The 17912-nt window shown below is 46.6% G+C and overlaps 1 protein-coding gene across 1 annotated transcript in view; it reads right to left on the reverse strand.

Annotated features, from left to right (window-relative positions):
• Positions 1-17912, reverse strand: part of LOC311124645 (protein spire homolog 1-like) — a gene marked incomplete at both ends in the record, with an annotated part of 47975 nt that overhangs the window by 22028 nt on the left and 8035 nt on the right. Inside the window, 4 exons of the mRNA XM_084198757.1 lie at positions 3595-3759; positions 4176-4250; positions 5469-5594; positions 10546-10782. Of these exons, the coding sequence (XP_084054883.1) occupies positions 3595-3759; positions 4176-4250; positions 5469-5594; positions 10546-10782 (603 nt within the window). The remainder of the gene's footprint in view (positions 1-3594; positions 3760-4175; positions 4251-5468; positions 5595-10545; positions 10783-17912) is intronic.

The following is a 17912-nucleotide window of genomic DNA, read 5'->3' on the forward strand; positions in this document are numbered from 1 at the left end:
AAATAACTTCTTTACATAAGTATTCAGACCCTTTGCTATGAGACTCGAAATTGAGCTCAGGTGCATCCTGTTTCCATTGATCATCCTTGAGATGTTTCTACAACTTGATTGGAGTCCACCTGTGGTCAATTCAATTGATTGGACATGATTTGGAAAGGCACACACCTGTTTATATAAGGCCCCACAGTTGACAGTGCATTATCAGAGCAAAAACCAAGCCATGAGGTTGAAGGAATTGTCCGTAGAGCTCCGAGACAGGATTGTGTCGCGGCACAGATCTGGGGAAAGGTACCATAACATTTCTGCAGCATTGAAGGTCCCCAAGAACACAGTGGCCTCCATCATCCTTAAATGGAAGAAGTTTGGAACCACCAAGACTCTTCCTAGAGCTGGCCGCCCGGCCAAACTGAACAATTGGGGAGAAGGGCCTTGGTCAGGGAGGTGACCAAGCACCCGATGGTCACTCTGACAGAGCTCCAGAGTTCCTCTGTGGAGATGAGAGAATCTTCCAGAAGGACAACCATCTCTGCAGCATTCCACCAATCAGGCCTATATGGTAGAGTGGCCAGATGGAAGCCACTCCTCAGTAAAAGGCACATGACAGCCCGCTTGGAGTTTGCCAAAAGGCACCTAAAGGACTCTGATCATGAGAAACAAGATTCTCTGGTCTGATGAAACCAAGATTGAACTCTTTGGCCTGAATGCCAAGCGTCATGTCTGGAGGAAACCTGGCACCATCCCTACGGTGAAGCATGGTGGTGGCAGCATCATGTTGTGGGGATGTTTTTTAGCTGCAGGGGCTGGGAGAATAGTCAAGATCGAGGGAAAGATGAACGGAGCAAAGTACAGAGAGATCCTTGTTGAAAACCTGCTCCAGAGCGCCCAGGACCTCAGACTGGGGTGAAGGTTCACCTTCCAACAGGACAACGACCCTAAGCACACAGCCAAGACAACGCAGGAGTGGCTTCGGGACAAGTCTCTGAATGTCCTTGAGTGGCCCAGCCAGAGCCCGGACATGAACCTGGTCGAACATCTCTGGAGAGACCTGAAAATAGCTGTGCAGCAACGCTCCCCATCCAACCTGACAGAGCTTGAGAGGATCTGCAGAGAAGAATGGGAGAAACTCCCCAAATACAGGTCTGCCAAGCTTGTAGCGTCATACCCAAGAAGACTCGAAGCTGTAATCGCTGCGAAAGGTGCTTCAACAAAGTACTGAGTAAAGGGTCTGAATACTTATGTAAACGGTATATTTCAGTTTTTTGCAAAATTGTCTAAAAACCATTATGGGGTATTGTGTGTAGACTAATGAGAAAACCCCCCCAGATTAAATACATTTTGGAATAAGGCTGTAACGTAACAAAATGTGTAAAAAGTAAATTGGTCTGAATACTTTCCAAATGCACTGTAAGTGAATTTGTCCAAATACTTTTGGTCAACTAAAATGGGGGGACTATGTACAAAAAGTGCTGTAATTACTAAACGGTTCACCCGATATGGATGAAAATACCCTCAAATTAACAGTCTGCACTTTAAACTTAATCATTGATTTTATTCCAAAGTGCTGGAGCACAGAGCCAAAACATACACAAATGTGTCACTGTCCCAATAACTATGGAGGGCGCTGTATCTCAGAAAATCATCAGAGCTCTACACTGCAGTCTGAGATATCTCAGATATACACAGTGCATTAGGAAAGCATTCAGACCCCTTTACTTTTTCCACATTTTGTGACGTTACAGCCTTATTCTAAAATGGATTCAATTGTTATTTTCCCTCAATCTACACACAATACCCCATAATGACAAAGCACAAAACAGGTTTCTATAATGTTTTGCACATTTATTAACAATACAAATATTTACTCATTTACATAAGTATTCAGACCCTTTACTCAGTACTTTGTTGAGGCTGTAATCACTGCCAAAGGTGCTTTGAGTCTTCTTGGGTATGACACTACAAGCTTGGAGTTTCTCCCATTCTTCTCTGCAGATCCTCTCAAGCTCTGTCAGGTTGGATGGGGAGCGTTGGTGCACAGCTATTTTCAGGTCTCTCCAGAGATGTTCGATCAGGTTCAAGTCCGGGCTCTGGCTGGGCCACTCAAGGACATTCAGAGACTTGTCCCGAAGCCACTCCTGTGTTGTCTTGGCTGTATGCTTAGGGTCATTGTCCTGTTGGAAGGTGAACCTTCGCCCCCAGTCTGAGGTCCTGAGCGCTCTGGAGCAGGTTTTCATCAAGGATCTCTCTGTACTTTGCTCCGTTCATCTTTCCCGATCCTGACTAGTCTCCCAGTCCCTGCCGCTGAAAAACATCCCCACAGCATGATGATGCCACCACCATGCTTCACCGTAGGGATGATGCCAGGTTTCCTCCAGATGTGAAGCTTAGCATTCAGGCCAAAGAGTTCAATCTTGGTTTCATCAGACCAGAGAATCTTGTTTCTCATGGTCTGAGAGTCCTTTAGGTGCCTTTCGGCAAACTCCAAGCGGGCTGTCATGTGCCTTTCTACTGAGGAGTGGCTTCCGTCTGGTCACACTACCATAAAGGCCTGATTGGTGGAGTGCTGCAGAGATGGTTGTCCTTCTGGAAGGTTCTCCCATCTCCACAGAGGAACTCTAGAGCTCTGTCAGAGTGACCATCGGGTTCTTGGTCACCTCCCTGACAATGGCCCTTCTCCTCCGATTCTTCAGTTTGGCCAGGCGGCCAGTTCTAGGAAGAGTCTTGGTGGTTCCAAACTTCTTCCATTTAAGAATGATGGAGGCCACTGTGTTCTTGGGGACCTTCAATGCTGCAGACATTGTTTGGGACCCTTCCCCAGATCTGTGCCTCTACACAATCCTGTCTCGGACCTCTACGGACAATTCCTTCGACCTCATGGCTTGGTTTTTGCTCTGACATGCACTGTCAACTGTTGGACCTTATATAGACAGGTGTGTGCCTTTCCAAATCATGTCCAATCAATTGAATTTTCCACAGGTGGACCAATCAACTTGCAGAAACATCTCAAGGATGATCACTGGAAACCTAAGATCAATTTCAAGTGTCAGAGCAAAGGGTCTGAATACTTACGTAAATAAGGTATCGTTTTTTTATTTGTAATACATTTGCAAACATTTCTAAAAACCTGTTTTCGTTTTGTCATTATGGGGTATTGTGTGTAGATTGATGAGGATGTTTTATTTATTTAATCCAGTTTAGAATAAGGCTGTAACGTAACAAAATGTGGAAAAAGGGAAGGGGTCTGAATAATTTCCGAAAGCACTGTATGAAAAAAATTTATAAAATCAGGGCCCGTATCCAAAAAGCATCTCGGAGTAGGACTGCTAATCTAGTATCAAATCGGTCACATGCTTCGTAAACAGGTGTAGACTAACAGTTACATGAAATCAGGATCAGCTCCTCCTCTCCATACAATCTTATTCATTATGATCTAAAAGGCTAAACTGATCATAGAGCAGAACTCTGCAACGTTTTATGAACACGAGAGCCCAGAGATGTGGAACCAGGCTAACAGACGAGACCCTCCCTCACCATGACTTAAAACATGAACATCCATCGTTCCCTTAAGATAATATTCCTCACGTAGAACTCCCTCACCATGACTTTCCGTAGTTTGTATCGTTTGAAGCGGATGTCATCCATCAGCATCTCGTAGGGTGTGAGCTGGAACTCTATAGATAGAGGGTTGTACTGTCTCTCGTGGACCTTCTTCAGCTTGACCCCGTTACGCAGGTCACCCATCACCTGCATCCAGAACTTAGCCTGGGGGACACCAGATAATAACATGGTTGGGGTCCATTTCATTTCTAATTCCAGTCAATTCGGATAGTAAACCAAATTTCAATTCCAAATGTTCCTAATTGAAGAGAATTGGAATTAAAATGTAAGGTTCAGTGTACTTCCTGAATTGAAATTGACCCCAACCCCGTAAAATAGCGTCAACATTGAGAGGGTTTTAGAAGGATCGTTTTTTTTACAGTATGCAGTGTCAAGTATCATTCCCGTGTTAAGAGATAATAAAGGGAATTGTGGCGTGTCTTTCCCACCATCCTCGCTGTCGTCAGAAAGCAGATTTTTCTGGTTTTCAGGGATAAGGTATTTTCAAGCTAACTTCCGATTCCCCTGTAAATCGGATGTGGGGACTATTTTTTTGCCCTGCTACGTTAGGTTACTCTTACCCAGTCAGCGTTCTGTAGCTCGTTGAGATCTCTGACTGGTTCCTCTCCAGTGTCTCCCTCCATCCGCAGCAGGTTCTACAAGGTACAGGGGGAAGACAGGAATGGAGAGAGAGAGGGGGGAGGATATCATTTGAATACACTGTGGGAGTTATTTTGAGGTGTTGCTAAGCACTAGAAGCATTAGAGCTCTGGGTCAACACTAGAAGCATTAGACCTCTGGGTCAACACTAGAAGCATTAGAGCTCTGGGTCAACACTAGAAGACCATTATACGGGGTCTCTCCGGTGCGTTTCTAAATCGATACGTTTTCATGTAATGAGGATGTCAGATATAGGTAATGTTCAATCAGATAGTCCACATTGAACCTCTCAGTGGGGATAAATCAATGGGGAACTAAGGATGCATTTTAAAATGTATGTCTGCCAGCTCCTCTACACTACTGGTGGTCACAGCAGAGCCCCACCAGCTCCTCTCTACACTACTGGTGGTCACAGCAGAGCCCCACCAGCTCCCCACTACACTACTGGTGGTCACAGCAGAGCCCCACCAGCTCCCCACTACACTACTGGTGGTCACAGCAGAGCTCCTCTCTACACTACTGGTGGTCACAGCAGAGCCCCACCAGCTCCCCACTACACTACTGGTGGTCACAGCAGAGCTCCTCTCTACACTACTGGTGGTCACAGCAGAGCCCCACCAGCTCCTCTCTACACTACTGGTGGTCACAGCAGAGCCCCACCAGCTCCTCACTACACTACTGGTGGTCACAGCAGAGCCCCACCAGCTCCTCTACACTACTGGTGGTCACAGCAGAGCCCCACCAGCTCCTCTACACTACTGGTGGTCACAGCAGAGCCCCACCAGCTCCTCTACACTACTGGTGGTCACAGCAGAGCCCCACCAGCTCCTCTACACTACTGGTGGTCACAGCAGAGCCCCACCAGCTCCTCTCTACACTACTGGTGGTCACAGCAGAGCCCCGCCAGCTCCTCTCTACACTACTGGTGGTCACAGCAGAGCCCCACCAGCTCCTCTCTACACTACTGGTGGTCACAGCAGAGCCCCACCAGCTCCTCTACACTACTGGTGGTCACAGCAGAGCCCCACCAGCTCCTCTACACTACTGGTGGTCACAGCAGAGCCCCACCAGCTCCTCTCTACACTACTGGTGGTCACAGCAGAGCGGTTGTGGTCAGTGTGGTGATTTCTACCCCGTCTAGTCAGTGTGGCGATTTCTACACCATCTAGTCAGTGTGGTGATAGGGTGAATAAACGTGTCAGTGGCGTTCTCACCTCTTTGGCACTCCTGATCTTCTCCAGGAAGGTGCGCAGCTCCCTGGTCTCTGCGTAGAGCGCCCTACACACCGCCTGGTAGTGGTTAGGGGCATCAGAGGGCCTGGGCAGGTGGGACGTACACAGCTGAGAGGAGAGGAGGGGGGGGGGGGTCAAAGTCACACACTGATAACAACTTCATGTATACACAAATCATTATCCTAAGGAGCTTGAGAAGACAGCCCGGAACAGTGTGATGGAGAGAGGTTGTTGATGGCTGATGTTCTCTGGGGAGCAACGGGCTCTAGCAAGTAAGTAAACCATTAAAAATCAGTACAAGAATATCATTTAGCACACAAAAAAACCTTACATATACAATGTTAACAATTGACTTATTAAATCGCTTCTATACCAGCGGTAACCCGTAGTAACACTAATTCTAACACTACTAGGCCGTGTGAGTGATTGATTTGTTATTACATAATGGTTCTATGAGGAGGAGAGGCATTCAGAAAGACGGCTCTTTCTCCATCATCATTAACATGGAATTCACGTCCTTTAGTTTCCTGTCCTACACACCTTGTTAGGGTCCCAAATAGAACCCTACGGCCCCTGGTGCACTAAATATGGACCCATTAGGGACACAGCCCTTGAATAAGTGCATGACAAGCAACCACCAACACAGACACGCTCCATTTAAAGCTGTGAACCTCATGGTATGCTGCTGTGATTAACAACAGGTCTGGAAGAAAGGCATGTGACTGTGACATTTAAACTAGAAAGAAATAACATCGGGTAAAAACCAGAGGGGTGACATTCTCCACTCCACCCTGACTGTCACAACGCCCAAAACAGGATGACATGGCCAGGGGAGGGACTGAGTCCCAAATGGCACCCTATTCCCTATATAGTGCACTACTTTAGACCAGAGAATGACACCCTATTCCCTATATAGTGCACTACTTTAGACCAGAGAATGGCACCCTATTCCCTATATAGTGCACTACTTTAGACCAGAGAATGGCACCCTATTCCCTATATAGTGCACTACTTTAGACCAGAGAATGGCACCCTATTCCCTATATAGTGCACTACTTTAGACCAGAGAATGGCACCCTATTCACTATGTAGTGCACTACTTTAGACCAGAGAATGGAACCCTATTCCCTAGATAGTGCACTACTTTAGACCAGAGAATGGCACCCTATTCCCTATATAGTGCACTACTTTAGACCAGAGAATGGCACCCTATTCCCTACATAGTGCACTACTTTAGACCAGAGAATGGCACCCTATTCCCTATATAGTGCACTACTTTAGAACAGAGAATGGCACCCTATTCCCTCTATAGTGCACTACTTTAGACCAGAGAATGGCACCCTATTCCCTATATAGTGCACTACTTTAGACCAGAGAATGGCACCCTATTCCCTCTATAGTGCACTACTTTAGACCAGGGGCCCACGGGGAATAGGGTACCGTTTGGGACACACAGGTCTCATCTTCATTCTTCCTCCTCTGAGGGACGCTGGGGGAATTCCAGGTAAACTGACAGCAGACCAGGCTTGTTCAGACCAGGCTGCGTCCCACATGGCATCCTATTGGGGTATTTCCAGCTCTGTATCAGACAGTAAAACCACAGCAGTCCTCAGCTCTGTATCAGACAGTAAAACTACAGCAGTCCTCAGCTCTGTATCAGACAGTAAAACTACAGCAGTCCTCAGCTCTGTATCAGACAGCAAAACTACAGCAGTCCTCAGCTCTGTATCAGACAGTAAAACTACAGCAGTCCTCAGCTCTGTATCAGACAGTAAAACTACAGCAGTCCTCAGCTCTGTATCAGACAGTAAAACTACAGCAGTCCTCAGCTCTGTATCAGACAGTAAAACTACAGCAGTCCTCAGCTCTGTATCAGACAGTAAAACCACAGCAGTCCTCAGCTCTGTATCAGACAGTAAAACTACAGCAGTCCTCAGACGAGACAGAATACAGACGAGGCTGTTGCGGTGACCGTATTACCGCCACACAAGTCATAAAGGCAGTCAAATTCCACATGAACATTTAGTCACGGTAACTAGGCTTCTCCAAGCTCTGATGCTGCTGATGGTCATTAGTAGCCTACCTACTAAATGTTCATGTGGAACATGAGGGGGGGGGGGGGGGGGGGGGCGTCTCGGATGGTTGAGGGGCAGCTCTAAGGGAACTGGGGGGGGTGATCTTTTCTTGGATGGTTGGTGGCCTGGCAATTGGGAGCTTGGTCCAGTGGCCGATAGGTCGCTGCTTCTGGTCCCCGTTTTCACGTGGTGGGAGACCCGTCGACGTGCCCTTGGGCAGAGTGTTGACCCTGGCTGCTTCTGTGGGTCGCTCAGGATGAGAGTCTGTTAGATGACTGAATGTAGATGTTGAGCGGCTTCACTGCAGGTAGATTGTTTTAATATTCAATAAAAATAAAGAAATAGTAAAGAAACAGCGCATGCCTTTCTTTCTCTACTTTTTCTAATCATAGTCCACACCTCATGTAGCCCTATACGTTTTAATAAGGTTTGTATCACAACTAAAGTGGCCAAATAACGTCTTAAAATGAAGCACATTAATCCGCTTTACAAGGGGTGTAGAGACTAACTGGCATACGTACAGTGGGGGAAAAAGTATTTAGTCAGCCAACAATTGTGCAAGTTCTCCCACTTAAAAAGATGAGAGGCCTGTAATTTTCATCATAGGTACACGTCAACTATGACAGACAAAATGAGAAAACAAAATCCAGAAAATCACATTGTAGGATTTAATGAATTTATTTGCTAATTATGGTGGGAAATAAGTATTTGGTCAATAACAAAAGTTTCTCAATACTTTGTTATATACCCTTTGTTGGCAATGACACAGGTCAAACGTTTTCTGTAAGTCTTCACAAGGTTTTCACACACTGTTGCTGGTATTTTGGCCCATTCCTCCATGCAGATCTCCTCTAGAGCAGTGATGTTTTGGGGCTGTTGCTGGGCAACACAGACTTTCAACTCCCTCCAAAGATTTTCTATGGGGTTGAGATCTGGAGACTGGCTAGGCCACTCCAGGACCTTGAAATGCTTCTTACGAAGCCACTCCTTCGTTGCCCGGGCGGTGTTTGGGGTCATTGTCATGCTGAAAGACCCAGCCACGTTTCATCTTCAATGCCCTTGCTGATGGAAGGAGGTTTTCACTCAAAATCTCACGATACATGGCCCCATTCATTCTTTCCTTTACACGGATCAGTCGTCCTGGTCCCTTTGCAGAAAACAGCCCCAAAGCATGATGTTTCCACCCCCATGCTTCACAGTAGGTATGGTGTTCTTTGGATGCAACTCAGCATTCTTTGTCCTCCAAACACGACAAGTTGAGTTTTTACCAAAAAGTTATATTTTGGTTTCATCTGACCATATGACATTCTCCCAATCCTCTTCTGGATCATCCAAATGCACTCTAGCAAACTTCAGACGGGCCTGGACATGTACTGGCTTAAGCAGGGGGACACGTCTGGCACTGCAGGATTTGAGTCCCTGGCGGCGTAGTGTGTTACTGATGGTAGGCTTTGTTACTTTGGTCCCAGCTCTCTGCAGGTCATTCACTAGGTCCCCCCGTGTGGTTCTGGGATTTTTGCTCACCGTTCTTGTGATCATTTTGACCCCACGGGGTGAGATCTTGCGTGGAGCCCCAGATCGAGGGAGATTATCTGTGGCCTTGTATGTCTTCCATTTCCTAATAATTGCTCCCACAGTTGATTTCTTCAAACCAAGCCGCTTACCTATTGCAGATTCAGTCTTCCCAGCCTGGTGCAGGTCTACAATTTTGTTTCTGGTGTCCTTTGACAGCTCTTTGGTCCTGGCCATAGTGGAGTTTGGAGTGTGACTGTTTGAGGTTGTGGACAGGTGTCTTTTATACTGATAACAAGTTCAAACAGGTGCCATTAATACAGGTAACGAGTGGAGGACAGAGGAGCCTCTTAAAGAAGAAGTTACAGGTCTGTGAGAGCCAGAAATCTTGCTTGTTTGTTATTGACCAAATACTTATTTTCCACCTTAATTTGCAAATCAATTCATTAAAAATCCTACAATGTGATTTTCTGGAGAAAAAAAATCTCAATTTGTCTGTCATAGTTGACATGTACCTATGATGAAAATTACAGGCCTCTCTCATCTTTTTAAGTGGGAGAACATGCACAATTGGTGGCTGACTAAATACTTTTTTTCCCCACTGTAGACAGCGCGTGAGTTTCATGTTTGGGGAAGATCATTTTCAGGATAAAATTGCACCTTTATAATAAAAAGCATTACATGCATAATTGCATTTGCGGTCACTTTTTGATTGCTGCGCTTATGTGAAGAAATAGCCTAATAGTTTATCAACATTTTAAGATAAACGTTCTCATCTGTTGCATCAGCCTCATTGCTTTTAGAAGGTATTTTGATGCTAGTGGTTGTATTAATTTGGGATCTATCACATCCCACAACTGTCCCAGACTATGTTTGGAATATTTATTTCTCCCACAGAATAGAACAGGTCAACTTCTGTACTATGGGGGATAGTAGATTGACATGGGCTAGTGATTTTGCTGTTCGTTAGGCCGACTCATCTTGTTGGCTGACGAAAAGTAAATATGGACAGTTCTTCCAACGTCTTCAATATGCGCCTCGTAATTCGATAATTATACTTTTTTCAAATCATCATTGGAGTCTCATCATGCAGCCTTAGAATGTACTAAAATCAAAACGTAGAGCCCAACGTTTGTAGAACAACTAAAGTTACATTAATAACTAAACTAAGCATAATAGGAGGATCTGATTCTTTGTTAACTGCTCAACACAGAATAGCCGCATGTGCACCCTCCCTCAAATAGTTTGGAGAAAATATCCTTTCTATTTTATTCAGCTTTGTTCAAATGTATCATACATACTATAAAAAATAAAATAATGGCATGGAATTCTAAGCTAATCTTGTCTGCTAAATGAACTAGTGTAGCCCACAGCCATCCTAAACTGATGCTCCTTATGAGAAGAGCAGGAGGGAAGGTTGGAGAGAGGTCTGGACCCACTTATAACATGTCACAGGTAACTACAGGACATACCATGATGATGTCTCTGAATCCTTTAACATTACAGACGGTGTTAGGCTCTTCCTCATCTTCCTCCTCGGTGGCCTCGTAACCTTCATCAGGGCAGGGGTCACTGTCCCTCTCCATCTCCGTCATGTTGGTCATCATGTCTATGAGTTGCTCCAGAGGCGGACTGAGCTCTCGCTCCTCAGTCTCCTTCAGACCGTAGTCCAACGCCTTGTAGATCATGATGCCCAGAGACTCAATCACCTGCAGGACAAACAACAACAGGCCGTTATTCAATAATAATTAGTCATTTAGCAGACGTTCTTATCCAGAGCGACTTACAGGAGCAATTAGGGTTAAGTGCCTCGCTCAAGGGCACCGACAGATTTTTCACCTAGTCGGCTCGGGGATTAGAACCAGCGACCTTTCGGTTACTGGCACAACGCTCTTAACCACTAAGCTACCTGCCGCCCAATCACATACTGAACCAGTAGACACTAACCAACTAACTCCTGCTAGTGTTATGATTCCCCAATGACACAATATGAAGACCAGTCCAGACAAATACATCTCGTCAGTTTATCAGATTGACCATCCTGGACCAGATCAGGATGATGACCAACTCCTCAATAACCAGACAGACAAATTAAACTGTTCCATGACCTCATGCCCAAGTGAAACCATGACAAAATAGTTTCTGAACCAAAATAGTAAAATCTGTCAGTGGTGATTCAGTCTGTGAATGGTTCGTTCTTTCAGTCAACCAGACATGACCCATCTACTCCTGTTACATCCGACTGGACCTCAACCCCTGACTGTCCTTACCTCATACAAACTGATAAAAGACTAAGAACATACAGAGTTTCACTGTGGTGTTCCTCCTAGTGAGGTACTTGACTCTCCATGCCCTGCAAAAACAACTCAATCATCCCAAATGTGGAACTTTGTTGGTTGCAGGGCCAGAGAGAGAGGAGAGAGGAGAGAGGAGAGAGGAGAGAGGAGAGAGGAGAGAGGAGAGAGGAGAGAGGAGAGAGGAGAGAGGAGAGAGGAGAGAGGAGAGAGGAGAGAGGAGAGAGGAGAGAGGAGAGAGGAGAGAGGAGAGAGGAGAGAGGAGAGAGGAGAGAGGAGAGAGGGAGAGAGAGAGAGATGACTCTTCTAGATATTAATGAACAAACACACAGTGCTGAACGAGAACCTGTCATGATCCTGTGAAAACAACTCAATCAGCAGAAATATGACCCTCTGTGAAAAGGCCAGGGATCTCCTTTACAGACATGATCTCACCAACCAGGCGAGAGGGAGGGGCCAAGAAACAGACCAAAACAGAGTGCTGAACCTGGATCAGTTCCTGTATTCCCAGAGAGTAGCAGCGTCCCCCTACTTATTCATTATGATTTAAAAGGATCAGCACTGCTACACTGATATGCTTTGTGCCTCCAGGCCCAGGAACCTGGCCAGTGGAGGTTGCTGAGGGGTAGCGGTCATAATATGCTTTGTGCCTCCGGGCCCAGGAACCTGGCCAGTGGAGGGAGCTGAGGGGCCCAGGAACCTGGCCAGTGGAGGGAGCTGAGGGGCCCAGGAACCTGGCCAGTGGAGGGAGCTGAGGGGCCCAGGAACCTGGCCAGTGGAGGGAGCTGAGGGGCCCAGGAACCTGGCCAGTGGAGGGTGCTGAGGGGTAGCGGTCATAATATGCTTTGTGCCTCCGGGCCCAGGAACCTGGCCAGTGGAGGGAGCTGAGGGGCCCAGGAACCTGGCCAGTGGAGGGAGCTGAGGGGCCCAGGAACCTGGCCAGTGGAGGGAGCTGAGGGGCCCAGGAACCTGGCCAGTGGAGGGAGCTGAGGGGCCCAGGAACCTGGCCAGTGGAGGTAGCTGAGGGGCCCAGGAACCTGGCCAGTGGAGGTAGCTGAGGGGCCCAGGAACCTGGCCAGTGGAGGGAGCTGAGGGGCCCAGGAACCTGGCCAGTGGAGGTAGCTGAGGGGCCCAGGAACCTGGCCAGTGGAGGTTGCTGAGGGGTGTACGGTCATAATAAAGGCTGGAATGGAGTCAATGGAATGGCATCAAACACGTCAAAGAAGTGGTTTTCCATGTGGTTTCGCCACTCCATTGACTCCATTCCAGACATTATTTTGAGCCGTCCTCCCCTCAACTGAACCTGGCATAACCTGCACCAACTTCAGACGACGGCGGTATCCAATTACAGCTAATACAATTTTGGACCTGAAACTGATTGTGGGCGAGGCCGATACCATAGAGACGGAAATATCTTTTAAAGGCCGATTGCGGTCATGCAGCACTGAACATGGAAGCATTGGCTTTGATCATTACATCACAAAAGGGCATCTACTATCAGGTGTGCTGCTATGTCCACAGACAGACAGACAGACAGCTGGCGAGCGCCGGGACAGACGAGGGCATCTCTATATTTAGCCTCACAGGACAATACAGCATGGGTAGGTCTAACACTTATCTTCCAAACAAAAAGGTTAACCCCCAGTCATTCCAGATCAGTGTTAAAGGTCAAACGGTGAACAGGTTAGTCAGTGGACAACCCAGTGGAGGCTAGTGGGTGGACTCATTCCATTCCAGTCATTACAATGAGCCTGTCCTCCCATTTAAAGCTACACCAGCCTCCACTGATACAGGGAGTACAGTATGAGCCTGTGGTGTGGGTCATGATCTCTGGTTCTGTGGTGGTGGTGTAGTGTGGGTCATGTTCTCTGGTTCTGAGGTGGTGGTTTTGTGGAAGGGAGGTCCTGTAGGGAGGTCCTGTAGGGAGGTCCTGTAGCTGCCTGGGCGGTGTCTCATCTATTAATTTAACCTTTATTTAACTAGGCAAGTCAGTTAAGAACAAATTCTTATTTACAATGACGGCCTGCAGCGGCCAAACCCGGACGACACTGCGCCGCCCTATGGGACTCCCAATCACGGCTGGCACTGAGATGCAGTGCCTTAGACCGCTGCGCCACTCGGGAGCCCTCTGGGAGCCCTCTGGGAGGACTCTGGGAGGACTCGGGAGCTAGCTGGGAGGACTCTGGGAGGACTCAGGAGCTAGCTGGGTAGAGCACCAGTCTGTCTGGAGGATGGCGGGAGGGAGGGGTGTTGATTGGGCTGTGTGGCAGCGGTCATTTCTCTTATGAAATAAATACGCTTTTATCGTGACCTAACTGACATGTCATTCTCAATGAGACTTGCCAGAACTAATAATAATAATAATAAAATGAAATCTGAACACTTTTAATCGTGATGTATCCCTGCATTGCTTGCTCCTTGGGGTTTAGGCTGGGTATTTGTAAAGCACTTGTGACAACTGCGGATTTAAAAAGGGCTTTATAAAATCCATTTGATTGATTGAATTTGAAATGTGTATATGTGATTGGCCTCAGCGTATAGGCTTTGATTCACCTCAAAAAGACGGATCCTGTCTTTGGTCATGTGAGCCGTTCCCTGGTCATGCTATCAGATCTCTATGTCGGGTTGTAATCCACTCCATGGCTTAGTATTGCGTAACCTAATCCATGTCTCTCAGGGCAGGGCTGGGCTGGTGGAGGCACGTGATTAACAGGCTAAACAGACGGTAACAGACGGTAACAGACGGTAACAGACTCGCTGTCAGACGGCTACTTTTTCATTTAGAAGTTCCAATTCACTGATCAGAAAAGTCTGCATAGCCTTCTCCTATATCAAATCCCATGTTATTGGTGGCATACACATATTTAGCAGATGTTATTGCTGGTGTAGCGAAACGCTTGTGTCCCAGCGGTGCAGTAATATCTAACAATACACACATCTAAAAACCTAACATAAAGGAATTAAATATAGAAATATTAGGATGAGCAATGTCAGATTCCTGTGTGTGTTATACCTGTATTTATTAGATGTCAGCTTCCTGTGTGTGTTATAAATGTATTTATTAAATCACACACTATTCAGAAAGCATTTAGACCACTTGACTTTTTCCAAAAACATCCCCACAGCATGATGCTGCCACCACCATGCTTCACCGTAGGGATGGTGCCAGGTTTCCTCCAGACGTGATGCTTGGCATTCAGGCCAAAGTGTTCAATCTTGGTTTCGTCAGACCAGAGAATCTTGTTTCTCATGGTCTGAGAGTCCTTTAGGTGCCTTTTGGAAAACTCCAAGAGGGCTGTCATGTGCCTTTTACTGAGGAGTGGCTTCCTTCTGGCCACTCTACCATAATGGCCTGACTGGTGGAGTGCTGCAGAGATGGTTGTCCTTCTGGAAGGTTCTCCCATCTCCACAGAGGAACTCTGTTTGGTCGGATGACCAGCTCTAGGTAGAGTCTTTTTTCAATTTCCCAATGATGGAGACCACTGTGCTCTTGGAAACGTTCAACAATCTAGAAATAGTTTTATACCCTTCCCCAGATATATGCCTCATCACAATTATATCTCTGGGAGCTCTACGGACAGTTCCTTGGACTTCATGGTATAGTTTCTGCTCTGACATGCACTGGCAACTGTGTGTTTCCTTCTTAGTCATGTCCAAACAGTAGAGACGGTTGTCCTTCTGGCAGGCCACTTGCTCCGTTTGGTCGGACGGCCAGCTCTAGCCAGAGTCTGGGTAGTTCTATATTTTGTCCATTTCCCAGTGATTGAGACCACTGTGCTCTTGGAAACTTTCAACACAATTCTATCTCGGCGATATACGGACAGTTCCTTGGACTTCATGGTAGAGTTTCTGCTCTGACATGACCTGTACTCTGTGGGACCTTATATAGACAGGTGTGTTTCTCTCTAAATAATGTTCAAACAATTGAATTGGCCACAGGTGGACTCCAATCAAGTTGTAGTGACACCAAGGATGATCAAAGGAAATGTGGATGCACCTGAGCTCAATTTGGAGTGTCATTGCAAAGGGGTGTGAATACTTACGTAAATGAGTTATTTCTGTATTCCATTTTCAATATAAGTCAAGTCTAGAGGACTGTAATATTTATTGACACAAAAATATTTTAAAACCGGTTCTCAAATTACCAAAGCCCTCGTTGTCTGGAGGTAAATTAACGGTTCCATGTATCTACTACGCTTTGTTTCGGGACAAACTGGATCACTCAGTTCCAGTTTGCCGAGGATTATAGGCTTGAGGTGGCTTCCTTGATCACGCAGGTCGCCAGCCTATTTAAGTGTCTGGGGAAAACGCAGAGTGGAACGCCGGTGGCTGGACTGCGTTCGCGCATGTTGGATGCATCTCCGTCTTGTATTTATCCTACTGGCCGGTGTTTTCCGGAGTTCATTTGCCAGGGGAGCCATCTCTTGCCTCTCCTCCCCCATCTGATAGCAGCGTCGAAGGAGCACAGCAAGAGGAGAAAGGCAATCAACGATGGTCGCATGTCACGAGCCGTGGAAGCCGAAGACAGCGACCTCCCTCAAAGCATCTACACTCCCAACGAGAGGCCCGGAGCGGATACAAACAACGAATAGCTTCGCCGTCCTGGAGCCTGATCTTCCTGCTCCTTCGTCGCTGGGGGTGCCTGTGTCTGCAGCCGCTGTGCCTACTCCTACTCCTTCCCCTAAGATTTCGAAGTCGACATCGGCAACCTTCCGTCCCTGCTCTGGATTGAGGGGGCTTCTCCATCTGTCAGAGGCCTGCACCATCCTGTGAAGCGTGGGAGTGGGCGGATTTCCTCGTCCTTCTCGCCAGCCGTGATTTTGGGCAGTTCCATGGTAAGAAATGTGACTGTTCCTGGTGCAAAAACAATGTCCTATCCTGGAGCTCGAGTAAATGACATTACTAAACTGCTCCCGAAGGTTATCTTACTTAGAAAATATTCACCCCCCTTGGCATTTTTCCTATTTTGTTGCCTTACAACCTGGAATTAAAACTGGATTTTTTTGGGGGTTTGTATCATTTAATTTACATAACATGCCTACCACTTTGAAGATGCAAAATATTTTTTATTGTGAAACAAACAAGAAATTAGACAAAAAAACAGAAAACTTGAGCTTGCATAACTATTCACCCCACCCAAATTCAATACTTTGTAGAGCTGCCTTTTGCAGCAATTACAGCTGCAAGTCTCTTGGGGTATGTCTCTATAAGCTTGGCACATCTAGCCACTGGGATTTTTGCCCATTCTTCAAGGCAAAACTGCTCCAGCTCCTTCAAGTTGGATGGGTTCCGCTGGTGTACAGCAATCTTTAAGTCATACCACAGATTCTCAATTGGATTGAGGTCTGGGCTTTGACTAGGCCATTCCAAGACATTTAAATGTTTCCCCTTAAACCACTCGATTGTTGCTTTAGCAGTATGCTTAAGGTCATTGTCCTGCTGGAAGGTGAACCTCCATCCCAGTCTCAAATCTCTGTAAGACAAACTGGTTTCCCTCAAGAATTTCCCTGTATTTAGCGCTATCCATCATTCCTTCAATTCTGACCAGTTTCCCAGTCCCTGCCGATGAAAAACATCCCCACAGCATGATGCTGCCACCACCACGCTTCACTGTGGGGATGGTGTTCTCGGGGTGATGAGAGGTGTTGGGTTTGCGCCAGACATAAAGTTTTCCTTAATGGCCAAAAAAAATTCTCATCTGACCAGAATACCTTCTTCCATATGTTAATGGGAGTCTCCCACGAGCCTTTTGGCGAACACCAAACGTGTTTGCTTATTTTTTTTCTTTAAGCAATGGCTTTTTTCTGGCCACTCTTCCGTAAAGCCCAGCTCTGTGGAGTGTACAGCTTAATCTGTGGTCCTCTGTAGCTCAGCTGGTAGAGCACGGCGCTTGTAACGCCAAGGTAGTGGGTTCGATCCCCGGGACCACCCATACACAAAAAAAATGTATGCACGCATGACTGTAAGTCGCTTTGGATAAAAGCGTCTGCTAAATGGCATATTATTATTTAAGGTGGTCCTATGGACAGATACTCCAATCTCCGCTGTGGAGCTTTGCAGCTCCTTCAGGGTTATCTTTGGTCTCTTTGTTGCCTCTCTGATTAATGCCCTCCTTGCCTGGTCCGTGAGTTTTGGTGGGCGGCCCTCTCTTGGCAGGTTTGTTGTGGTGCCATATTCTTTCAATTTTTTAATAATGGATTTAATGGTGTTCCGTGGGATGTTCAAAGTTTCTGATATTTTTTTATAACCCTACCCTGATCTGTACTTCTCCACAACTTTGTCCCTGACCTGTTTGGAGAGCTCCTTGGTCTTCATGGTGCCGCTTGCTTGGTGGTGCCCCTTGCTTAGTGGTGTTGCAGACTCTGGGGCCTTTCAGAACAGGTGTATATATACTGAGATCATGTGACACTTAAATAAAGTCCACCTGTGTGCAATCTAACTAATTATGTGACTTCTGAAGGTAATTGGTTGCACCAGATCTTATTTAGGGGTTTCATAGTAAAGGGGGTGAATACATATGCACACACCACTTTTCCGTAATTTCT

The sequence above is a fragment of the Coregonus lavaretus genome, assembly GCF_964263955.1.
Source record: "Coregonus lavaretus genome assembly, contig: HAP1_SCAFFOLD_3134, whole genome shotgun sequence".
Taxonomy (NCBI): domain Eukaryota; kingdom Metazoa; phylum Chordata; class Actinopteri; order Salmoniformes; family Salmonidae; genus Coregonus; species Coregonus lavaretus.